General features: G+C 40.9%; 1 protein-coding gene across 1 annotated transcript in view; it reads left to right on the top strand.

The window, feature by feature from the left end:
• Positions 1-984: 984 nt before the first annotated feature.
• Positions 985-26,147, top strand: part of TRIQK (triple QxxK/R motif containing) — a 57,338-nt gene continuing 32,175 nt past the window's right edge. Inside the window, exons 1-2 of the mRNA XM_084281218.1 lie at positions 985-1,068; positions 17,783-17,863. Of these exons, the coding sequence (XP_084137344.1) occupies positions 17,803-17,863 (61 nt within the window). The 5' untranslated portion in view covers positions 985-1,068; positions 17,783-17,802. The remainder of the gene's footprint in view (positions 1,069-17,782; positions 17,864-26,147) is intronic.

The following is a 26,147-nucleotide window of genomic DNA, read 5'->3' as shown; positions in this document are numbered from 1 at the left end:
ACAAATTCTGAACACAGAGAAGTTAGAAAGATCAGAGATTGTGCCCACTGTGGGTGCAACACACTCTGTCCCACATGGGGCAGGTACCCTAAGAAGAAAACATAACATGGCCAGTGAGCTGCCTTGTTCCAAGAGCTACATAGTGTTAGCATGAGGCTTCTTGGCAGAAAAGGTACAAAAACGCCTTGTGTCTCATCAGCTGAAGTCAGGGTTGGCTGTATTTCTAAGAAAGCTGTTTTGTTTCAGCCATCCATTAAGCTTGCTACAGAAATGACTGGAGAAAATCCTGCGGTTTGGTACGCGTGCCAGACAGAAACTCTGATGAATCAACTTTTCTTCAGGCTGGTTCTCCGCTCTGTATTCATGTCATCTAGAAAGACGGGAAAAGTTCATCTGGGTAGGGCTTTCACTTCCCAAGTTTCAGAGGTAAACAAATGCAAATATTTCGTTTTGTGTATCTCTACTTCCAGGGGAGTGTTACCCCCGAATATCAAGTGCCATTTTGCAGGGAGCGAGGCGCGCGCTTGCCATACTAATCAGCAAGCCGCTCGAAGGCAGGGGCTGATCGCTCGCACCCAAGTAAATGAATTACGTGGTGCCAGGGGCATCGTCTCGGGATGGTGAAAGGTTACTTGGCAGGGAAGGCAACTTGCCATACGGGTGCTTTTAGGGTCTTAAATGTACGTCCCTATGGGGGCGGGCGGGATCGTGGTGCGTGTGGCCAACATGCTTTGAATTCCGCCTGCTTGGCAGACTCACAGGTGGGTGGTGGGGACTGAACAGGGGATGTGAGGCAGGGCACAGCGCCCGCCCGACCTCCCACCACCCTTCCAGGGCTGCCGGGGCCGTGCAACCCGCAGGTGCCAAGGGCTGGGCCCGGCCCCCCCTCCGCCCCGGCCCCACGTAGGCCGCTGCCCGGCGCTGCGGGCGGGCTGGAGCGGGAGGCGGAGCGGCGGGGGCGCCGGGGCGGGGGGCGGCGGCGAGGCCCGGCGGCACAGGACGCCGCCCCGCCGCCGGAGGAGGGAGCAGGCAGCAGGCAGGAGGCGGAGCTCCGCCGCTCGGCCCCAGGTACCGCGCCGCGTCCCGGGGTGGGCGGCGGGCCGCGGGGCTAGGCCCGGCCGCAGTCACTAGGCCCACGGTTGCCATGGCAACCGCTCCCCCCCTATCTCCCCCGCCCCCCTCCTCGGGGCGCCGGGGGCGCCATTGGCCTGCGGGCAGGGCGCGCCCGCGCCGGCGGCGCTCTCGGCCGGCCCCGCTGCCCGCCGCGGGGCCCCGCCGCCATTGGCCGGGAGGAAGCGCTCGCCTCCGCTATTGGCCGGCGCGGCGCCCGGGTGCCGCCCACGGGACGTGGGCTGAGGGGGGCGGGAGGGGGCAGCGGCTGTGGCCGCCGCGGCCATTTTGGGTGTGGGCAGAAAGGGCTTTCCCCTTTCCCCCGCCTCCCGCTGCCCTGAGGCAATCCTTGGCAGCCCCCTTGCTCCCCTGTGCCCACAGGCAGCCTGTGCCAGGCTGGGTTGCCGGCCAAGGCTGCTTTTGTGGGAAACACATCCCCTGCTGGGGGGCTCTGTGGTCAGGGAGGGGTGTGAGGCATGCGCTGGCCCTGCCAAGGGGCTGCTGAGGGTGGTGGGGCTGACAGGAGGCTTGTAATGGGTCCATGTGAGGCCACCATGGGCTGCAGGATGCGCCCTCAAGAGCACTAAGTCTCATGTGGCACCCACAGAGGCAGCTTGGTTGGGTTCACATGTAGAACACTGACCCCATGTACAGCCCTGTCCCATGTAAAAACCCCATCCCATGTAAAAATCCCATCCCATGTAAAGACCTGCCCGTGGGGTTTCCAGGTGGCTGGGAGTGGGACAACTAGCAGCAGCGTGTTCAGGCTGGTCCCCCACAGACCATGAGTTGGGACCATGGCACACGGAGCCATATGTGGTCAGCAGGCTGCATCAGCCGCCTCTGCACAGGCACTAAATGAGATACAACCCGGATTTGTTGCCTTTGCAGTGTTTACCTTGTGGGTGTTGACCTCTGGGGATGTTGGGCTCCCTTGTGTTTTCCGTGAGTGCATTGATCGTGCTTAGGTTCAGAAGATCCTGGACAGAAATACAGGAACCGCAATGTTTCTAAGTGCAAAGTCAGTAGGTTTTTTTTTGCCAGCATTTTCATATGGTTCTAAAATTGCTGCATGTCTCAACAGCCTACGTAGTGGTGACGATCGAGTATAGTGCCAGAACACCCCTCTAAGAGCGCTTATGGTGTAACTGGGCTGTAGGTATGGCACATGCATTCCCACACGCTAGTTCAATGACATCCTAAGGGGCTCAAGTTCTTTGCTGTTAAGGATCCGGCTCATTCCTAAAATAGAGAGCTATTTACTGATCAGGATGCGAGGATACCTATTAATAAAGACTGGTTCTTCCAGCCTTCGCTACTGATAAGTGACTTCCGTAGTGGGAAACTGTAAAAGGGATGCAGAAGATCTACAGTTATGGCAAAATTTGAATTATTCCTTAAGTATTGCTATTTGGCATGTTTTGCCTTGCTGAATCACTTCACCTCTTGGTACAAAATGGGCTAGGGACAAACTTGGTTGTTCAGAAAATAGCTTGTCTGTTCACAAAGGAAAATCTTGGCAGATGCTTTTGTTGGCATGATTATCTTTGATTGTGAATTAGTACAACTTACCCCTCTAGGACTTGTTTTGTGTGTTTATAGAAGCCCTGAAGATGGAAGTGTACTTCAGGTCAGTACTCTAAGTATGAGCATAGAGAAAACAATGAAGGGTTTACTTTGAAATAAATTAATCACCAGTGTAAAGAGTTGACAATTGTTCACTTTTTTTTTTTTTTCTGCTATTCTTGCTTCAACATATAAATCCTTTTTATAATTTATTGTATAACTCTGTATTTATAATCTGCTAGCTCAATCTGTTTTAGTAGGGATGTTGACTAGGTGACCTCAAGAACTCTGTTCCAACATCAATGATTCTGTTATTCTGTTTATTGATTTAATAAAGAAGAGTTTGCAGTGATATTCTACAGTTGATTTTTTAGTCTAAAATTTTGTAGTATTTTTTTTCTATAGAAAAAAATCAGTTATTTCAACATAGATATGGGGGCTTTTCAAATACCTAGGTTTGAACAGATTATATCCGATCACTAAAATGGAGATTCCTGTTATAATTGGCAAAACTTCTCGTGTAATTAACTTTAAATCTTGTGTCTATATATACACACATATATGTCTATGTATGTGTTTCTATTAAGTTCTGTAAAAACAGGATTATCCCTTCTGCTTCTGATGCAAACAGCTGAGCTCCTGAATTCAATTACTGCATCATATTTAATGTATAGGATTTTTCCACATCTTTCCTTAAAACAGACTTCAGTAAAATATAATATGCAACAATTATTATTTTTTTTCTTTAAAAAATCATGCATAAAGTCAGTGCTTTTATTTGTTTTTCTTTTAAATTTTCATAAACTTGAATTACACAGAATCAGTTTACGGACATTGGAAGATTCCATATGCACTTTTACCTGTTCCTTGACTTTTTCATACCTCTTGCCATCACATTGCAGCTTTTTTTTAAGAAAAGGAAGCCAATTTGTGTGAGTTTTATGGCAGGTATGGGAAAATCCTCTAACCCACTATTGATCACAAAGAGTGAATGAATACCTGGCCATGTAAGCTAATATATTAACCTGCTATGCTGGCCAGTGTATAGCCAGGATCTACTTTGTTCAGATATTTCAGCCATATCTTGCAGCTGAGTCTTAAAGGACTATAGAAACTTGGTGCACTTTATGGCAATACCTCCAGGAAACAACCAGTTTTCATAGGGACTATACAGAAAACAAGACAACTTGTGGTTTTTGTTTGTTTGTTTTGTAGTGCAATGAAGACATTTGCCCTGGATTTGTCTGTGTAAATTGTTCCTTGATACCATGAATTAATTTTTGTTTCTTAAATATTTTTTAAAATCTTTCAGAAGAAACCAGGTGAATATCATCAACATTACTTACAATTCTGATTAATTATAGAATTTCCTTGAGATATTTCTCATAGCTAGGAAGTTCTTGGTTTTGTTTTCCTTTGGGATGTTTCCATATTAATCTGAATTTTCATTAGGCAAGACAAGCTGTGAATTACAGAAGAGGAGAGGTTAGAATACTTCGGAAAGTCTTTACATATCCCTAACGTAGCTAAAAGTCTTTACATATCCCTAACGTAGGCTAATGTTACAAAATGGGGTTACAAGTTAAAAAAACTAAAATGGGTTAACGTCACCTTGGAGAGCCAAGGCACTCCGTTAAGTGCTTATTCTTCTTAAGTAAATTGTTATGTTTGTTATGAAATACATAAAGAGAAGGAAACATAGACATCTCCTTCAATCCTCTGACCCTCTTCCAATACTACCATTATAATACAGTTATTCCTGGGAAGCAGAACTGCAAAAGTTCATATTTCTGATTCCGCTTTATAGTTTTCTGTTGTTTTTTGTAGATTTTTTTCATTTGCTTACAGGTCTACTTTTTCTTGGGGAAAAAATGTAAAGAGCGTGGCGGAATACATACAAGCTGATCATTTTTTAAAATGAAAGATGAAGTGCTTTTCAGTGCAATGGCTATCCTCATTTCAAATGAAGTCTGCAATGATTAAATATTAAAATGATCGATGGTTTAAATTAATATAAAAACTTTTCAGGAGATTATTACAAAGATTAACATTTTTAATGTTTTAATACTTCCATAGTTTATCAATCACAGGCACAGTGAAACTGTTTTTAGTTAGCAAGCTGATGATCTCATACATCATTGCAATATTATGCACAACATAAACATCACGATGTTGTTGGTAGAAGAGATGAAGAATCACAATTTATGTTACAACTCTTTAATAATCAGTTTTGGTCTTGAAGTATTTTTCGACGCTTGGAATAATCAGGTAAGATTTTTTCCACTCTGGAAAGAAGATAAAAAGGAAAAACGGCTCCAGAAAAATTGCAGTGTTTGCCATTTATAGAGGAACTCTGTTTCGTGGAACAACAAAAGTAGATGGCCACTGGTACTGCCACAGAAGAAGAAAAAGCACTTGCATATGCTTTTCCAAGAAGGACTTGCATTAATGCAGCTTTAACATCCCAAAATTGTCTGCAACACCTATGATTCCCAATACATTTTTACTTTTTATTAGACTTATATTTGAAGGTCATGGGAAAATGTCATGGCACCCCAGGCACTTTTGTATCACAGGCTCTGTGTAGTTACCCCTATAATTCAGTGCATTAAGTAAACACTCACTCCAGAAATTCTTGACATGGACAGTGCTAATTCCTTTGTTTTCAATGTCTTCTACTATTATTTATTTTATTTTATTTTATTTTATTTTATTTTATTTTATTTTATTTTATTTTATTTTATTTTATTTTATTTTATTTTACTTTATTTTACAGCAAGGCTAAAAAACAGCTGTAATGTTTTAAAATTTGATTTTGCCTCTCTAACCAGATATTACAATGATACAATGGAGCTTATACAATAGTTTATTGTGTCCCAGGACTTTTTCGAATGTTAATGTGATAATTTATATACCAACAAAATATTGTTTATTCATGTGCTGTGATTGTTCTTGGCGTCATCCTTCATCCAATATGTTTACCATCAAAAACAAGACAGAATTAGAAAGACACAGTGTGATGAATTAGTGAATGTGAGCACAAGAGCACGTGTAAGGAGGGTCAGGAGATGTCGTCAGGAGAGGAATGGTAAAATAAAAAATCCAGAAATAGCTGTTGAGCTGGTGAAGTGAATAAACAGGGAAGGACTGTTCTGACAGCAGAAGCTTACAGTGGAGGAGGCACTTGTGCAAGAAAGGGCAAGTATGAGAGAGGAAAAGAGCAAAGGTTAGCATTAGGTTAATGTTGAGAATAGTATTGGTAAGTTAAAATCCAGAGGGCATGCTGATGCACACCATTTTGTGCACAGGACCAGTTTGTGTTCAGCTACTAATGCTGTTATTTCTATTCTTAAGTAAGACAACAAAATAAAAGCTTAGGTTACATGGCCCGTAGCTGGTTGCCTCTAGCCAGAAAGCCACGTTTATCCTCATGTGTTTCCACTGAAATAAAATAAATAATGAAACAGAATAACCTTTTATGTTATGAACTGTTTTTTGTAGTGGGGAAACAGATTGGTTTGGAAGCATAGCAGCTTTCAAAGTTTCGACTGTTTTCTTTCTGGCTGCACTGTGTGATGTAAATGAAGAAAAGGTTAAGTTTACCCATGGTAATTCATGCTCACATTTACATTATCAATCAGCCTTTGTAGCTTTTTGTGCTTTTGGCTATTGTGTTTTCATTGTAATCTGTGCATATGAAGTTTTCAATTCTACAAACTCTTGCTCTCAGTTTTTTTCACGACTGGCCCTGACAGATGTGCTTGGGAAGCCCTCGATGCGGTGGTTGAAGATGCTGCCAGCTGGTCGCCTTCTCCCCATTCCTCCAGCTCCAGTTGCAGCCCGTAGGGAAGAGTCAGCCCTACCTGCATCTTACTTCCCTCACCTTAACCTGAATCTATTTTTGAATAGCTTGACCTGTTGCATGGGCTGTGAACAGGGCTCCTGGAGCAGAATACACCCCACTTCACTGCCTTTTCTTACAGGCAGGTCACCCCCAGCACAGAGCTGGTGGCAGCAGCATCTTAATCAGAGACTCCCCTGTAGTTTCAGGTGAACACATTTTTAACTTTGTTTTTCAGCTAACCCATGTTTTTCACCTGTTGCTCAACCAAATCAGCACAGGGGACATTTCAGTGCTTGGCTTTACCATATCATCACCTCTTCTTCAACTCTCACCTCCTGGTTTTGTCTGCCTTTAAAAGTGATCATGCCCAAAAGCTCTTCTTAGAGAGCATAAATCCTTCGGTCACGTAGTGAGTATGCCACAGAAATTGTCCAGTAGGCAGTTTTGGTGTTGAACTCATTGTGTGTGGAGCTGATTAAGCTGCCTGCAATTAAGATTACATCACTTTCCTGCAAGACCAGTTTTGTATTACTTATGTCCCTGCCAAAAGGAAACAGTTAACCTGAAGCAATGGATTATTTGTTTTGTTTTTGTGTCTTGGCTGTCAAACTGACAGTACCCTATTCGTATAGCTAACATTTAAATTTGATTAGGTCCTTGATTTACTGTTACTAGATTAAAATTAATTTAAAAATTAGGACTGTACAGTAACAATAAAATGGGTAAAGAGCTGGGTAGCTGCCAGCACTCAGAAGCAATGGCTGGAGGCCACTGTCAGCGGATGAGAGCTTGTGGGGGCTCTCAGCAGAGTTAGTTTCGGGTGTGATGCTTTTCATTGTTTCAGCCAGTTGTCTGGGAGTAAACGTAAAAGGAATGGTGTGACAAACTGGGGTGGTTCAGTGACTGCTGGGCTGATGAAGAAGCCTGGCTTCTTCGTGGTAGCATGGCTGGGATCACCACAGCGTGAGTCTCTTTGTTAGACTGCGATCTGTCTGCAAATGTATTTAGGAAGTAGGAGTGCTGCATATGCAGAACGAATGATCTTATCTGGGTGGAAAGCTGGGGCCATGAGAAACTTCAGGTCTGTAAGGAAGCTCCTGCAGCCAAAGGTGCCTCTGGTGCAGGGCAGAGGCAAAAGGGGCTGGTGCGGCCTAGGATAGGGTGGGGTGGAGGTGGAGAGGCGGTTCAAATCCCTGTGGTAAGACCAGTCCTGGATTGTTGTTTCTAATTGGAATTTCTCAGAAAAGTGTATCCTGAAAAAAATACCAAAAATGGTGAAAACACAGGCTTACTGCTGCTAATGGCAGTGGTGCTTTGGTGGTGGTGCCTGCCTTTGGCACTATGCCTGTGCGAAAGTGGGTTTAAGATTACCATGATATTTCTGACCACACGTCTACCTTACCTCACTCATGCTGGGCTTCAGCAAGATGTTAGACACCCGTCCCTCCTATGTATGTAGTATTAGGTGTCCTAGGTGATCCTGAGAGGCACCCCTGTGATTTTGTCATTTCTTTCCTTTCCACACGATGCAGAAAGCATTGTTTCTTTTTTGATATTTGAGTGCATCATGGAAAGCTTTCTATAATGTGTTTTTTTCAACCTTGGACTTAGGCATGAATAAATATAAGTATGATTTTAGAGGAACCACAAGAAATTTCAGCAGCTGGTAATTTGGGATTTTTTAATCTGTGTTCATAAAATGGTCAAAGCAAGAATGGATGCTTCTTTCTTTAGATTTTTCTGACATATACGATTTAATTTGTGAATGTATCTTTCTGTAATTTGGATTAAAAAGGTTAACAGAGCATTCTTAGATTGCTTTTTAACTTTTTATTCTGAAAGATAGGATAATTTGCAGGTCTGGGTTCTTTCAGAAGCTTTCTGGGTATACAAAGCAGTGGACTAACAAGCTAAGTAGGAAGAGGGTATTCTGGAAAAATGATTATTATAGAGACAAAACCTATTTAAAAAAGCTTCAAACTATTTTCATTTTAAGTACACCAGTGGGGTTAAATAATATTAGTAACTTCTGTTAAAGTAACAGATCATAGTAATTTAAAACAAAAGGTCCCAGTGCACTTGCTAATATCCTTTATGGCTTCAGTAAAATACATCTGAAATGATTTACGAAGCGAAGCTTCTGGATGAATTCTTCCAGTTCTACATGAGAAGAGAGCCTGTTTATCTTCATGTGTGTTTATATATACCCATGGAAATTATGATCTAAATGTGGGTACAGTACTAAAACATAGCCATATATGCAGAGTAGGGAATCCAAAGTACTTGCATTCTGTCATTTACTGCACACAAGTGATGTATATTGTATAGGCTCTGTTCAATTCTGTATCCTGACCATAGAAGGACTCTATAGAATCTGTGCTGTACCTCAAGGAGACCATCAAGGGGAGAGAATGGTATTTGGAAGAAAAAGCTCAGGGAAATGGCTCTCTGACCAAACTTGTCTGGTTTTGAGCATCCTGACCTGCACTGTCAGTTCTGGGAAGAGCGAAGACCTGGAAAGATGGTTGCACTATATTAGACTATATAATAGGCTTTCATTAACTTGCCTTATAAGAAAAAAAAATAGTATCGAAACAACCAGGATGGCCATAAAGCTTACAGGGAGGCTGTAGGAAGGACCTAGGCAGATGTGCCTGAATGATTGCACCAGGCACCTTCAAAAGTTCACATGACCTACCATTATTCCATTTTCTACCATCTGCTGATTTTTCTTTTTGCTGCCTTTTTTTTTTTTTTTTTTTCCAGCTGCACTCCACGCTTGTCCTCTTTGCCTTGAAACAGGGCAACTAAAGAGTTTCACACATTTTCTGATGTCTATCAGAGTTCATTTTTTTCATTTGACTGTTTCCACATATGAAGGTTTTATCCTGCTTTTGATACACTCCTTTAATTCATTTTTTTTTCCTTCAAGATTCGTATTTTGATAGATATCACTGATTTTATGCTCACTTTTTTGCCCAAATAGAATATAAACCTCTTCAAGAGATGGTATCGTGTACACTATTACTTTGTTCTTTGTCTTAAAAATCATTGTGTTTAATGGGCTGTCTAGGTAGGTTTCAGGAGAGCCAAGTCTTGAGCAATTTAGATGTAATCTGCAGAGAGTGTGCTTGGGCTATTGTTTCGAACTACTTTGGAACCTACTGAACCGATGTTATTTAAGCTGTATTAAACTCTGCACCCAATTATGGCCTAATCCTTCAAAGCCAGTAGAGTAGGACTTGGTTTTGAAAATGCTGCTGCTAACATCGATGGGTCTGTTCACTAAGCCGGACTATTAAGCTCATTATTAAGTGCTGTAGGGCTGAACTTTACATTTGCTATGTTAGTGCTAAATCCTGTAGATTCGGGTTTTCTGGCGGTGTTCACCTCAGACAATTTTAAAGAAAAATTGCAAAAATGATGTGGTGCAGTTAGGCTAAGGAAATGCATGGCAGCTTCCTCTTCTGGTCTTTGTGGGGAAGGTTATCAGGTTATTCTGTCTTTAATCAGTTATTGAAAAACAAAAGAAAATGTAGATGCCAAACCCACTGAACTCAAACTCTTTACACTTAGTGGTTCTTTTACATAGTGACTAGAATATGTATGTGTGTGTGTGTGTGTGTGTGTGTGTATTAAGCTTTTAGTTGCTTTCCTGAATCCCTGAAATATCATGGGAGACAACAAAAGGGGCATACAACTGTTTTTCTTCATTTATAGATGAGGCTATTTAATACTTATCGAGCTGCAGTAGTTTCAGAGGAAAAAACAAAAACCAACCAACAACAAAAAAACACATTTATTCTGAACATTAAGTCCTTTTGAATACTGGGTTTTGCAATGGAGCTAATAATTCAGTTTTGCTGAAGTGTTACAATTAGGTCTACGTGAGCTGAAGTGTTATTTGCTGCTACCATTTGTAGCCTGCTTTCAACAGTTGCGTGCTTGCTCAAGGTAAGAAGTGAGACAATTGTTAGACTAAAAGCGTGGTGGCCAGTTTTAGCAATTATTACGGCTTGAAGTCATATGTGATGGGACATTGTATTACACTGCAGCGAGATATGGACTAGAAGGACACACTTGTCTGCCTCTCAGCTTTTTGCCTGTGTGGCTGATTTGTGGCTATTCTCTTTTCTTCTTCTGGTTTCGATTTATTAGGCTGATCGGCAGGTTGGGGTGGACTATTTGGTGAGAGCTGTATTTCACCATGAATGATAGACAAAGTTCAATGAAAATGAAGTCGAAGTAGTTGGAATATCAGTAATAGAAGTAATGGGAAAAAAATAAGCTGAAACTTAGCCTAATGCACTTTAAAATGTAACTTTTGAAAAATGGGATGAGAGGCAAGGAAGAACTCCATCAGTTTCAAAATGTCTTTTGATGTATTTCTTCGAATAATTCTAATTTTTAAATAATTCACCCAGAAATTATGTATTTCTAATGGTATAACACAAGCAAAAAAAAAAAAAAAAAGAAAAGGCACAATGGAAACAAAATAATATATTAATATGCATTTATTTATTGTGAATAACTTCAAAAAGTCACTGAAGGTTGTGTCCCGTTTTGCAACATTGAAAATGTCAAAAATCAGACATTCGGTCCTCTGGGTGGTTGTGACCTCCAGTTTAAGGTGAACGTGCTGAAGGGAAGTATAATTACTCCCTAAATATTTCTTCTAATTTAAGGAGGAAATAGGAATTTCATTTCCATCAAAGATGAGCCTAAGCTTAAGATCTTCAAATGAGGAATTAGAAAGTGTGTATAATTAAAGCACCCAGCAAGCTATGACTTGTGGCAAATCCAGGAAAGCAGTAACATCTGGAAAAAATCGGGTTTTTGTCACTTCCCAAAACCAATGCGACAAAGAATAAAGGGAGTATTTTCTAATTCAAAGAAGGGAAGGAAGAAATTGCTGTTCCCGTACAGTGCCATCCAGCAGGGCAAAGCAAAGTTTCTGAGGTCTGGGGATAGGAGCTCAGTGAAGCCACGTGGTGCTCTACTAAATGCAAGAGTTGTAACTTCATAACATATTAAAAGTGAAGTGCTTAGACAGACTTAGCTGATTTTTAAATTTAAGGTCTCTGACCCCTTGCTTTATACCTGTTATTTAAATTATCCCCTACTTCATCAAAGGAAATGAGTGCTGAAGGTGTGCGTGCTGGCGATCAAAGCGGGAATAAAGCTGCCTGTATTTAACTGAGCCACAAAACCTTTGCTGTGGCTGCCTCATGTGCTGAGGCAGAACAAGTAATTGCTTGCCATGGTTGCTCTGGACTTGATGAAGTTTTAACTCGGGTGGCAGAGAGCGCAGGGTGGGCTGGGTGCCCGCCTGAGCCTCTTTCCACCAATTTACCCCTGAGTTGTACCATAACCCCCTAAAATGTTTAAACAGATTATGGTATTTTGAAGAATGTTAGTTCTGAAATACCGCATATGGTGTCATTTATTGTATAATTTTCCCTTTAGCAGTGATTTCCCCTTTAGCTCTTTCCTCTGGGAAATACTACACGTTGAACTGTCTGGCGAGGCAGAAGTGAACCACATGGATGCTTTTCTCCTTCATGAACTTCAAGGGTATTTTCTTGACGCACCAATGCCGTCATATATTCTTACAAAAAAACTTCCAGCTTTGAAAGTTTGCAATTTTAAATTTGGTTGGACGAAGATCTGTCTTCAAATTAAAAAGTATATATGTTCCACAGATGGTATAGCTCTGTTCAACTCTGAAATCCGTAGGGAATTTGGTTCTAGAGACAAATAACAAATCCTAATAATGAAAAGTAAATGTAAGGTGCATATAATCCCTAAAATAGCAACACACATCTGCAAAATGCCATGCTTTTTATAAGTTGTACTATAAAACCAATTACTGTACAGTTTGTTGTGTATGTTCTGTCTAAGTTTTCTAAGTAATGTTTTTGTAAGTGAGTTTTGGCCAAATATATTTTGGTTTTTCTTCCTGTAGAAGCTGTGACAAACTTTGCTGGGCATAGGAGGAACCACTGACAATTTTAAAAGTCTCTTTTTGCTTTAAACAAAAACAAATTTACATCACTGTGAAGTCTTTCAAAAGATCTTTATTTTTGCAGTCTAGGAGCATAGTCTCCCAGAGACAGAACTCCTAGAGGTGATTTGGCTTTGGTTTGGCTTTGATTTCTTTACAATTGCATCTCTTCTTTCACTGCAAAGGCAGCTGAGGTGGCCTTTCTGCAGAATTTAGGTGTCTCACATTCCTGGAATTAGGTGGAACTAATCTGGGTTGTTGTTGGAATTTATTTTTTGTAATTGGTTTTGATGAATGCTCAGGAGTTTGAAGTGGCCCAGAGAATATACTAAGTGTTCATATGGAATATTATTACTGGTGTACTGCTTTTGAACATAAATTTGGAGCTAATTTCATGGGTTTCGTAGGTGTTGTGTAACTAAGAGCAGAGCAGCACCTTTCCCCGAAGCACAAAGTTTTCCTGGAAGTAGCAATGGGAGTTCTGTGCCTGCTGCTTACATGGAGCTACCAAATGGCCTGATGCATGGCAGAATAAAAGTTTTAATTCCTAGATGGATGTAACCTTGGGTTATTTGAGCAACGTTTTTTCCACCTGACTTTATACATTTTGTGCTTTTTTTGTTTAATTTTTCCAAATTTAACTGAATTTAAAGTGATCTCCACTACTTCCAAGATCAAATTAAATTAAAAATATGTAAAATTCCTTTTATTTAAAAAAAAAAAAAAAGAAATAAAAAGAAATAAAAAGTCCCCAAGGAAAGCAGAGCTAGATTCTACCAGAAGCACTACGGGCAAGTGTTTTTTCCTTTGAAAAAGCATGCTCATCCTTTGAGAAAAAGTTTCCAGAGGAATGGTGAAGACTGCTGTAAGACTTATGAATAAGACATGTTTAGGTCAGCCAGTGAATGTTTTTTAAGTACTAGTAAAGCTTTTTAAATTCTTATTCCTGACCAAAGTGTGAATAAAATATTCAGCTGCATTATTCCTGCAGTTTTGGCTGCTGGTTGCTTGCATTAAATTCCTTCCATTGCTATTCACAGAATACAGTTACTGTAATTAGGTGGTACACAAAAAAGCCAATTAAAATAACAGCAATAATGTCCAAAATATATATTTGCAGACATGTTCTCACTTTAAATGCAGAGATACCTAGTCTTTGATGACCACAGAGAATCCAGTGCCTTCCTTGGATTTTACCTGAGGAGGCTAAAAGGCTATTTTTATCTCTTGTATCTTGTAAGAGCCATAATACCTGTTATTTATTAAACTGTAGACTATGGAAGTGACTGATGAAAAACAGTTCTTTCACTGACAGTAGGCTTTGAATCATATTCAAAAACGGTTTGGGTTATGAGTTGAAATTATTAACCCGCATTGCATCCAACAAAAAGACAACAAAAAAAGGAATTTTAAGTTTGATATCCATTTGTAATTAAAGATAAGGTGTTCCTTAATAAACACAGATATTCATTGTGCATTCACCTGCATTTTCAATTACAACTCGTCACAGTACTTTTCTGTTCTGCGGTGTTTTTTTTTTAGTGTTTCTTTAAACTGACTAGTTATATTTCAGCAACAAAAACAGTCATCCCATACATTATTTTTATTGTTTTAAGGTGTCCTCTGCTAATATTGAGGCAGCTTATTGTTGAAGAATTCAGACATAGGAGACTGTCAAATATCACTGCTAAGGTAGTTTGTACATATGCACATATGTAGGTCTTTGTGTGTTCTCTGATAGACACTCCAAGCTTTATTACTATTATTAATCATCTGTATTGCACCATGAATGCATAAAGTGCAGTCTTTGTGCTATATAGTCCCTGCACTTATTTTTTATTATTATTTTTGAAGTCAATCACAGCGTATTTCTGTTTCATTAACATAATGGATTTACTTTTTTTTTTTTTTTTTTTGGTCAAGAATCGTGCATTGGGATTTAAACACTCTTGTGGTCAGCCCTTGAATGGACTTTCAGAACTGTTTTATAACACAAAATGCTATTGACTGTTGGAGGTGATAATAGGCAATTTATTGTGTGCATTAATTATTATCAGTCACTGCTAATGAATAGAACAGGAGGAGAAGAAAAATCATCTGTTCTTCTGAGGGTGTAAGCCTTCAGAAGTGAATTACTAGGCGGGAAGGGAAAGACGGTGAGAAAACAATTAAGGAAACCACAAAAACAAAGAAATCCCTTTGACCTTGTAGAGTCTGTGAAATAGCAATAAACAAATAATCATTCCAGTCAACCTCCCTGCATTTTCTTAAAACCCTCTTTTGAAGAAGCTCAGAAGTTGAGAGCTCACGTTGACTTCCAGTGATCTGAAATCTCTCTTGCAGTCCGTTTAGTAGCCTGTGAAAGGAGCAGCTCCTTTGCATCTTTTTGGGTGGTAGCAAAATCATTGACATGCCAGGGACCCAACGGCTGCCGCATGTTGCTCCTTGTGGTCCCTCTTCTGCAGAGACATGGAGAAGAGGCCAGGTCCTCCACCCGCTGCTGTCAGAAGGGATGGGCTGAAAAAGACAAATTTCCTGCAGGAAATTTAACATGACCAGTTACTGCGGGATGACTGCTGCTATTTTAAATAGGGGAATGGCTCTTTTCAGATGGTTTCAGGAGTCATAAAGGATCCTGGCTTCTCCTTTACGGAAATCTGATCAGAAAGTTGCGTTTGAAGCCATTCCTACAGCGAGATTCATACATAATAAATACTATCTCTTATTAATCCATATTTCAGTTTAACTCTGGCTCGTAGCAAGTTACTTCCTCGGGGAATGGAGGATTCTTCGCAAGAGAAGGTGATGAGCCATGGTCCCCGGGGAATTACATTGTGAAAACAAGCTTGGTTTTGTACATGCTAATATAGATCTGCTATTCCCCTTCCACATCTATCACAACACATTTTAAATTGTGGCTGATCTTTTATGCAAATAGCTGTCTTATTAGACGTTGCGGCTGTATGTGCTAATGTCTCCGTGGGCTTCCCGGGCGTTTGCTATCTAACCATCAAAGTGGTGGAAATGCAGGATGATGGCGGCGTGGCTTTGAAGAACAAAGGAGAGCCGCAGCCTTTTCAGGTTCTAGATGCCAGGGTCCGTGGTGCCCAGCCACGCGGGCAGAGGCTCTGCTAAAGTAGGCCAGCCGTGTTCCCAAATAACGGGAAATAATTAATTTTTTTTTGTCTGCCTTCTCTTGTGTTTTGTTGGCACTGCTAAGACTGCAAACATCTTTCACAGCTGACATTTTGTTACAAAACATTTGTAGGCTATTGAAATTGCAAAAGGCAAGTCAAAACACTTTCTTGCAGTGGCATAAAACAAGCCAAGAACTAGTTCTGCAGCACAAAAAAATATCTGTTATCTCCTCAACTAGCTGGAAGTTGGAGTGTTACCTTTATTTTCCACTCTTGTTATTACAACGTGAATGCTATGCAAGAGTATCAGTCGAGAGAATATCTGGGAAGCATAATAGAGGGGGAAAAACGCCGATGGATTACAGCTTCCTGCTTATGCATTTTAGATAAAATGAGAATATTCTCTGAATTAAACCACAGTGATGTGTGGAAACATTAGAGCACTTTGAGTTTTCAATTCAGATTAAAAAAAAAAAAAAAGTATTCTTTTATATCTTGTTATTGCATTAGCAATGTTGCTGATTTTTGAGCACCAAAGTTCATTTTACATCCCGTATCCCACTCTTTGAATTAAGGAGCCTGTTTCAGTCTCTGTTTGTGGCAGTTTTGTCATTTGACATTAAATTGTAATAAATCTTATAAAAGAGATAAGTACAAAAAAAGAGATTGTATGGTTTTAAATGCACAAATCACTGATGGGATCATCTGCTTCGAACCTTGTTTGAAGTTAAGAATGAAATGCCGTGGCTGTTGAAGGCTGTGACACCAACCGTAACCCATTCAGTAGAGACTTGGCATGTGTTTCTGCACATGGTTTGGCATGGCAGTGCCTTCAAGGGCTACACTCCCCAGACAACGTGCCTTGGCAGAACCGGGGCGCGCTCCTCTTGCAGATGGTGGTGCCTAACATGAAACTTGTCCATACTTCAAGGCCATATGTGCACAATGTGCAGACGGTTTGTGGTGACGCAGAGTTTGCCCTTGGCACTGTCCTCATCAAGGTCCATTGGGAAATGGCAAATACTTAATTTTGTGGCATATCTTGGCCAACTGTTGTGCTTGCTGGAGTTGATCTGCGCTTGAGATGGTAAATCTCAGGCACTTCTGGAGAACATCAGTCCTATGGTGTGTGCAGGGCTTGATGGTAGGACATTTGTGGCATACGGATGGTCAAGTGTGGGATGAAGGATGTCTTCACATGGTGGGATTTATCATCACTGTGACGAAGGTTGTCTCCAGCCTAGCTGAAAAGTTTCAAAACCAGTGTTTAGAGCAATGACTGTGACTTGCTAGGTATTTTTTGATTATGGAAAAAAGGATGAAACGAGCATTCTTCTAGATTCTTATGGTATCTCTTGAGACATTTGTAGCAACCCTGTGAGGGTATGAATGATGGCCCGTAAGGCATTGCACGTTACATGGGGGGTTGCTAGACTGCTGCTCAGTGATGCTTGTTCACAGAAGAGTTCACAGCTTTCACCTTCCATCTCCACGTTCTTTCAATTTGTGGATCTCTAAGGACCATGGCAGGAAGGTAGGAGAGTGGGAGATTGCTGTTTTTTAGGTATTTTCTTATCTTATCTTCTGCTCAAGGTGGCCTGAGGAGAAATCCCTCAGGTTTTTTGACTAGGTACACCTGTGGGTGCACACACCCTGCCTAGTCCTGCCTCAGACTTCTGCACAGATGTGTGTACCAGGATAGGAGAAGCTCACAATGCTGCATTCACTCTGTGGTTTACTAATTATATATATCTATATATATACATGGAATGAAATTCAGTAGTAGTACTGAAAGCTAAATTACAGAACAATCAGTTTAAAATATATATTTTTTTTTTTTTAAACTCAAGGTAACAAGCATTTGGTAATGTTAATAACCTATGCAGTGGGGGAAAAAAGTATGGTTAGAATTTATCTAATGGTTTTTAGAATGGTGATGATTAACTTCAGTGTCTCGGTGTCTCTGGGTAGGCTTCCATCTTTAATAGATGTAATATAGTAAATGCTGAAATGCTGTTTGTTACAGTTTCTGTTGGTGTTACAAATCATTGATTTCCTTAGTAAGTTATTTAGGAATAATGTCTTTTTTTTTTTTTTTTTTTTTTCTTCTGGTACTGACAGTGATTTTCAAATTGAAAACAATGGGTAGAAAAGATGCCTCTACAGCAAGGACTCCTGTTGACCAATACAGGAAACAAATAGGTAAGAGATCTGAAGAAAACTTTGTGTGCTTAAAAAAACCTCTGTTTTGTGCAGGTAGACTAGTTGGTTTAACAAAATGTATTATTTTTCCTCAAAAGCGTTGTGTTGCTTAAAATAAGTGATGCAAAATAATGGACACTCCAAGAAAACATATGTTGTATGCTGTTGACTAATTCATTCAGCAAAACCTTTTATACAGACTCTGTTTTGTGTAACTTAAAAAATCCACTTTCTGTATTTAGGAATGGTAGTGAAAGGCTGCAGTTAGGTGGCTACGTGATGTTTTTGAACTGTTCAAACTTTCATTATTTTCCTGTTTGTCTCCAGTTTGAAATATGGAAATTTGTAAAAGAAATACTGTTTACAATTTTTGATATGCTGAATGATACATGTACAGACCTTTACATGGTATAAATACATTTATTTTCACATTTATGGAATACTTTTAACATTTGAATAAGTTCTTTACTTTTTTTTTTCTTGTTACTGCCCATTGTAAATATAGGTACCTGTATGCAAAGTATTCATGCACAAACACATACACTCGCACAGATACACACAGAGCAGACACAAATCCCTATTTCATAGCTTATATGCGAAGGTAAGTGACTAATTTTTGCAATCCATATATAAGGAGTCTGTCTCTCTAGGTGTAAAATATTATTATAAAACAGATACAATGTTTTAAAAGTACATATATAAAGTGAAGTAATTTAATCTATACTTAGTTATTTAAGTAAATGATTTTGTTTCACAGTTGCTAAGCACCCACATCTGTGTTTAAATATGCGGAAAAACAGCAAGTGTCTGGGAAGAAAAGGCTGTTTATAATGCACATTCTCATGGTGAGAGAGAGAGCTAAGGTTATGTGAACAATTGTAATTTTAGTGTGCCTTAATTTTTTTAGTGCTACCTTAAAATTTTAATATAATTGTTTTAATGGGCTTTTCTGCGTTTAAAGTTGAAAGTAAGGGACTATTTTAATTTTTTTTTAAAACTAGCTACAGAATGCTCTGTGTTTCCTAATCCTGGGCAGTTAGTGTGGCAGACCTCCTTGGTTAGCTCTCTGAGATAGTTAGAAATATGGTTGAAAATCTCCAAGTACACTTACAGATGGGAAGCAAATATACTGAAAATGTTCAGATGGTCTCTGTGCTTTCGTGCAATTTAGAAAACCCTGTAAGGAAACTATTGCCTAGGAGAAGATGACACCTCAAATGCTTCACCAGAGTGGGTTAGGTAAGAAGTAGAAACCCCTCAGCATATCTTCAAGACAATACCTCCCATGGGACTGGGTGTCTAGAGAGGCTTATTGCATCAGCTTTCTGACATCATCTCTGCATGGTTTTTGTTGTGATCAGTGCTTTACCAGCTACCTCTTTCAGGTCTGCTTTTCTTCCTTTTGTGAACACCTTCAAGTGACTATTGGAGTTGTGTTTTTTGAAGTCCTCTGCATGGTAGGGATCTTGAGAGGGCTTCTCAGCATGGCAGGGCTCTGGTTCGTGAAGTTTCTTTCCTTTCAGCAGGAAATTCTTCTGCCCAGGCTCTGCCTTCAGCAGGATCCTCCTGGGACCAGGCTGGACCACTGGAGGACCAGTGAGAAGGTAAAGCTGCCACTAAGTATGGGACTTGCAAAATGACCTCACACTTCAAAGCTTTAGCTATTTCTTGCACGCTAACGCCACTCAGCACCGTGGTTGCATGTCTCACACCTGTGTGCCAGGACTGATCCGCAGTGACTTGAGCAGGGAAGAGGACGCTGTGTTGTAGCAAGGAGACAAGAGAATGTACACAGGGGCCCATCTTTCAGAGGGATGCTGTTATGTAGCTGGCTCTCCTGTTTCGGGCTAGGTTTGTACAGCATGTTGTCTGAACAATTTGGCACCTTCCCTGTTATACGATGCAGCACCGTGATCTATTGGGTACTGCAAAGTGCAGTGTCTGAGGGGTCTCATAATAAGCTCATTTTCCTTAGAAGTGACGCATTGCTCTTAGCTTGGCAAAGGCAAGTGTTAAAAATTATTGTAGGGAAGAATCTCACACTGGCAGGCAAATAAACTATATAATGTATGAGGTGTTTTTCTGTCTCCAGTTTCTGTGATTGTATTATTCCTTAGAGGACAGAGAGCAAGAACTGAAATAGACTATCCATTGCCTTTTGCTCTGATTGTATTTTTTTCAGCTCCCACTCTGGTTGTTCACTAATACAACCGCAGAGTTTGCCAATGGAAATTAGCTTGCTGCTCTCACCACTGAACTTAATGAATGTAACAGGGGGGAGCTGAAAATTTATGGGTAGGGTTTTATACTTTAATGTTGCCAGTGTGTTTGAGTTTTACATATAGGCAGTTTAGGATAGCTTCAGGCCTGGTAACTGAACTTAGTGGAGCTATCCCTTTATTCTCCTTGTGCTCCCAAGGTCTATTAGTACAATAAATACTAACCTGGTCCAATAAACAGATTTTCTGACCATGATGAGTATGGAAGACTGGTTTGTTTGTTGTTTGTTTTGTTTTTTTACTACATGATTTATTTATTTATTTTTTCTATACAAGTGATGATAACTCATCTGTTAGTCACAAAATCACAGAATGTTTGAGGTTTGCAGAGGCCTCTGGTGGTCACCTGGTTTAACCCCCTTCTCAAGCAGGGCCACCCAGAGCAGATTGCCATGTCCAGGTGGCTTTTGAGTATCTGCAGGAATGGGGACTCCACAATCTGTCTGAGCTACCTGTTCCTGAGTTCGACTATTCTTAATGTAAAGAGTGTTTTTCTTATATTTGAATAAAACTTCCTGTGTTCCAGTTTGTGTCCACTGCCTCTTGTCCTGTCACTGCATAGCACTGAAAAGAGCCTGGTTCTGTCCTCATTGCACCCTCCCTTTAGGTATTTGTATACACTAATGAGATCCCACTGAGCCTTCTCTTCTGTAGGCTGAACAGTCCCAGCTCTCTCAGCCTTTCCTGGTAGGAGAGGTGCTCCAGTCTCTTAATTTTAATTCTGTTTAATCTGTTTCTTCATGACCTGATTTCATTGAGATACTTATTAAAAATCATAAAAGAAGAATTTCAATTTTCTCTTAAAATCTAGTCTTCATATAATCCTAGATTTGGCAGCTTAGATACCTTTGCAGGGATGCATTAGTGTGAGGCAGATTAGTAGAAGACCCTTCAGCTCACCAAACACTGTCACTCTCCAGGACTGTAGCTTCTGGGAGGTCGTTCTTGTCTGTGGGAAAAGAGAGACAGAAGGATCGTGTTTTGGAGATGGATTGCCTTTCCCAGATAGGTTATAATCTAGAAGCAGTGGGCAAGGGGATGCTGCATGGGGCCTGTCTCTAAAAACTTAATTTATCAAGTCCCTTTACAGTTCTAAAGCCATGTGTGAATGATCGCTATTCTTTGTCTCCAGGTGTTCAGCATGTATGGGTTCTTGAAAATATTGTGATGTCTGCTGGCTGAACAGCTATCTTTTGCTGACTAATGGCATGGTGTTATTTTTTAGCTCATGATTTACTGTTCCCTAGCCATGCTGAATAGAAGGTAGCCAGATTGAAACATTCTTAGTACCTTTTTTTGGATGGAAAATGCAGTCTTCAAAGAACAACATGTCACAAAGTCATGTCAACTTCAACACAATTTTCAATTAGGTTTTTAGTGGAGTAATTTGAACTAAAAGCAGATTTTTAATTTCATTTTGTTCCAAGCTTTCTGTTTTGTTCTGAGTTTCCATACGGCACACCACATGCTTGCCCTATGCCATGGTTTAAGTTCATGTTGATCGCTTCAGTTCATTCTTCTTTTTCTCTCCTTCACAAGTGAGGGATCGCTTGTGTTTTGTTTGCTGCTGTGCCATTAGCAGTTGCTTTTTGCTTTTAGAGGGTTCCCCCAGAATAAAGACTGATATTGCTTTTCTGTGTCAGCTGGCTTCCAGCCACCTCTCTGCCACCAGCCAAACTTTGTCTGTAGTGCTTGCAAGTGCACCAGTATCCGACAGCGGCACTGCCTTTCCTGCAGGGAGTAAAGGGAAGTTTTTGCTTATCAGACCAAACTAGCACTGGCTGCTTGAAGACTGTCCCCAAGTGAGGCAGAGGACGGCAGCAGCAGCCTTTTCAAACTGACTTGGACAGTGCCTGGAGAAGGAGGAGAGGAAGAAGGACAACGCCATGGGAGTTTATCTGTGCTCAATCCCCTCCAGCAGCCCACACTGTAAGGGAAGCATGAGGAAGAGTGATTTTATTCAGCTGTCTTTCCCATACACAAATTTATACCTGAGCATGCACAACGTACACCCCCACAATGCAGCAGCAGACAAGGCGCTCCTCTGCGTAGCATTTATTTATCACTGCTCCTGTTTGTGCTGCTGTGCTTAATTTGCTGGGATCAGAGGAGAGGTGTGAGAAAGCATGCATCTTTCCGCATCTACGTAGCTTTGCTTCACAAATGCTGTGAAAATAGCAACAGGTTTTGCACCATATTTGCTTTGTTTACTGTTATGTGCGTTTTAAGTTCCCAGAACAATTCCACATGTATATTTTCCATCCCTCTTCATCTGGTGTGTCACTTGCTCAGCATAGGAGCCGCAGGATTTGTGGGTAGTGTTCATGACTCGTGTGATTGCGGGATCCTAAGCAGGCATACTGAGAGGATTATAGTATAACTAAAACCTGGTCTACAAATCAGGAATAGACATACTTTTGGCTCACATTACTATTGTGTTGCTGTAACATAATTTTTCATGAGGAGAGGTTGTTTGCCAATCATTCAACTTCCAAGTTGTAGACTCAAAGGTCTGCTTATTGTCTGCTCTGAGTCCTTGGACTCGCTGGCTTGATCCTGCATGTCTGTAACATGTGTAGGCACAGCTCTGGGGTAAGCCAGGCCCTGTGCGGCCCCTGGGGAGGAGTGAAAGTTATGAATGAAAATAAATTCTCTTTTTGTCTCGGAAAGCACAAGGTGCTAGACCAAGCGTGATGGCTCGGTGGTGGTGGTGCTCACTGGTGTAACACAGTGGGAGTAACACAGAGTGGGAGTCCTGGAGACCCTGGTGTGGAGAGAGGGCTGTCAGCCTGAACAACTACAGCTCTGTGGGTGAAGTGGCCCCTTTTCTACGACTCCTGAGTGTGGGGAGCTGGAGAATTGTCCAAAATAAGGCACCTCCTCCTAGTGTCAGAGGTTACGTTCCTGATGAGATGGAGAAGAGCTTGTGGAGAAGAGCATGAGCTCCTTGGTCAGGGCTGGGCTCAGTGGCCTCCCGGCCTCCAGCACAGAGTACCTCAGCTGGGTGACCACAATGGGGACCAGCCTCCCCAGCCAGTAGTGCTTTGTGCACTGATATCTGCACTGACGATATCACAGAATCACAGAATTTCTAGGTTGGAAGAGACCTCAAGGTCATCGAGTCCAACCTCCAACCTAACGCTAACAGCCCTCCACTAAACCATATCCCTAAGCTCTACATCTAAACGTCTTTTGAAGACTTCCAGGGATGGTGACTCCACCACTTCCCTGGGCAGCCTGTTCCATTGTCTAACAACCCTTTCAGTGAAGAAGTTCTTCCTAACATCTAACCTAAAACTCCCCTGGCTCAACTTAAGCCCATTCCCCCTCGTCCTGTCACCAGGCACGTGGGAGAACAGGCCAACCCCCACCTCGCTACAGCCTCCCTTGAGGTACCTAAAAAGAGCGATAAGGATATGAAGTAATAGGTCATGGAGAGAGGGATGAGCAGAATGTGACTAGCAGCAGCATGGACGTCTCCAGAGTTCCCACCTCCAGCCACCAGCTCAGTCCTGAGCATGGACCTGTTGCCTCCTTGTCTCCAGAGGGAAGCCCTTCTCATGGCAGTGTGCCATATCCAATTGCCCTGCAGTTAAAAACAACCCCTTTACTGTCTACCACCTCACCTGTTTTGTTGTTTTCCATTATTGTTCATTTTCTTTTTTTTTTTTTTTGTAGAGTTAATGTTCCTCTGCTTTTCTTATCCTGAATGGTGCCATACGTACTCAAATTTAATTGTCTTTATTTTCAGCTCAGAAAAACTGTTATGTTTTGATATTTTTTTCTGAAATACATTACGTACTTTGAAGTGAAATGTGATTTTTTTTTTTGTTTTGTTTTGGATCAGGATATGTTTGTTGTCAGCATCAAAATTTTAGATTTCATTTCTGAAACAACACCAACAGCAGCAAAAAATATGTTTGGACTGAATTTGTACTGAAAATTTCGAAATCACACCATTTATCGCAAAACAGTAATTCCTGTATCTTTTGTCTGCTAAGAGAAGGCACAGCACCAGAAGGCAGTATTTTCATCATTGAGATTGCTGTCCCTTGTGACAAGCAAATATTTACCAGGACTGATGTCAATGGAGTGAAATTCTCCAACCTACTTTTTTTAATAATCTTTTTTTTTTTCTCCCATATTTGGTATCAGTCAACTATTTATTAGGGGAAAGAGGGGAAGGGGAAAAGTACTGAAACAAATACCTGCTGTTCTGACTAATTTTAAGTCAAGATAAAAAAAAGAAGGGACCTCTCCTAGTATTTATTTTGGGGCAGAAAAACAAACCAATAAATAGATAGGACTTTTTTATACAGATGTAACTCTAATCTCTTGAATTTTTAAATAAAAAGATACTATTAAGCACATAATAAAGAGAAGTGGAGGGGAAGAAAAAAGACCACTCTTTTTGCTATTACATGAGAGTGTCATCAAGTTTTGCAATCTTCTCCTATGCTGAGTTTCATACTTTATGCTGATGTGCCATGCATACCACGTGTAGTCGTTCTTTTGTCTGGGAGATGGTGCCATGGAGAATGAATTTCTTTGTCACAAAAACTGAACTATATCTTTTGGCCAGTGATTGCTGCTTTAATTTCAATTTTATGCCAGTGGCATCACTTCTTGGAAACTAAAGAGCAGCTGAGGGAAACAGTGCTATGAAGTGAAACCTAGACTAGCTGTCCTAATGCAATCCTCATTTTTCATCAATTGGGATGTTTTTAAATGCGTTCTGTGAAGACTGATGATGGATTTTAAGCACGTATGGTATGCGCTCACTTATTTTTTTAAGTCCAAAGCAGTAAAGCTGTATTTTATTGCCTTGGCTGAGAGCGTAGAAGGTGATGGTAGGTCTGGATATGTACTTGTGTTTGTATGGATATTACTGAGCAGGGACAGGAGGGGAATCTGCAGCATGCCATGTGCTGTGGAGAATGATGGTAAGGAGGAAGGTGGGGAATCACAGAATGATTTGGGTTGGAAGCGACCTTAAAGCCCACCCAGTCCCAGCCCCTGCCATGGGCAGGGTCACCTCCTACAAGCCCAGGTTGCCCAAAGCCCCATCCAGCCTGGCCTTGAGCACCTCCAGGGATGGGGCCTCCACAGCTTCTCTGGGCAGCCTGTGCCAGGGCCTCACCACCCTCTGAGTGAAGAATTTCTTCCCTATATCTAACCTAAATCTCCCCTCTTTTAGTTTAAAGCCATTCCCCCTTGCCCTATCCCTATGCACCCTGACAAAGAGTCCCTCCCCAGCTTTCCTGCAGGCTCCCTTTAGGTACTGGAAGGCTGCTGTAAGGTCTGCCTCTCTTCTCCAGGCTGAACAACCCCAGCTCCCTCAGCCTGTCTTCATAGGAGAATCCAACTCCCTTGGCTTCCATCCCTTCTCCACAGTAAATCCCTGTTGTTTCTTTGAACTTGTTTGATTATGCTACTTCTACTATACGTTTATACTACACATGTTTAGTACTTTTATACAGATGGAGGCTCATAGTCTGCTCTTATTTTAAGCTCATCAACAACATCACCATTTCACTGAGTGGTGTCGCTATGAATTTTTTTATAGGTGTAAATGACAGTGAAATTTGGCTCACTGTTTCCAATTGCTGAGCTGCGTTTCAGTATGGTGTTATTTCAAGCACTTGCAGTTCCTGTAAGGTAGTTGGTGTCTACAGGGTTCTTGCAATGATACATATTTGTGCTTGTGCTTTCTCTGAGCTGCCTGATCCATTCTTCAGTGGATTCATTTTTGCAGTCAAAAATCATCCTAAAACAACCTCTTTGCATCTTATCCAAAATACATAAAAATTTTGCTGTAGACACATAAGCATGTATATATTACATTTAGAGGCAGAGCAGTTTAACAATTTTAGAAATTCTTGTATCAGCCTTTGAAAATCTTATCTCATATGCATGAAGGGTAGACTTCAAAGTACTCACATCTGAATGTGAATCTGTAAATCTAACTTCAGACACATTTCTTAAAAAAATCTCAGACATCATTT

Source organism: Netta rufina (genome assembly GCF_964035555.1).
Source record: "Netta rufina genome assembly, chromosome: 2".
NCBI classification, from domain to species: Eukaryota; Metazoa; Chordata; class Aves; order Anseriformes; family Anatidae; genus Netta; species Netta rufina.
This window is presented reverse-complemented; position numbering and strand designations above follow the sequence as displayed.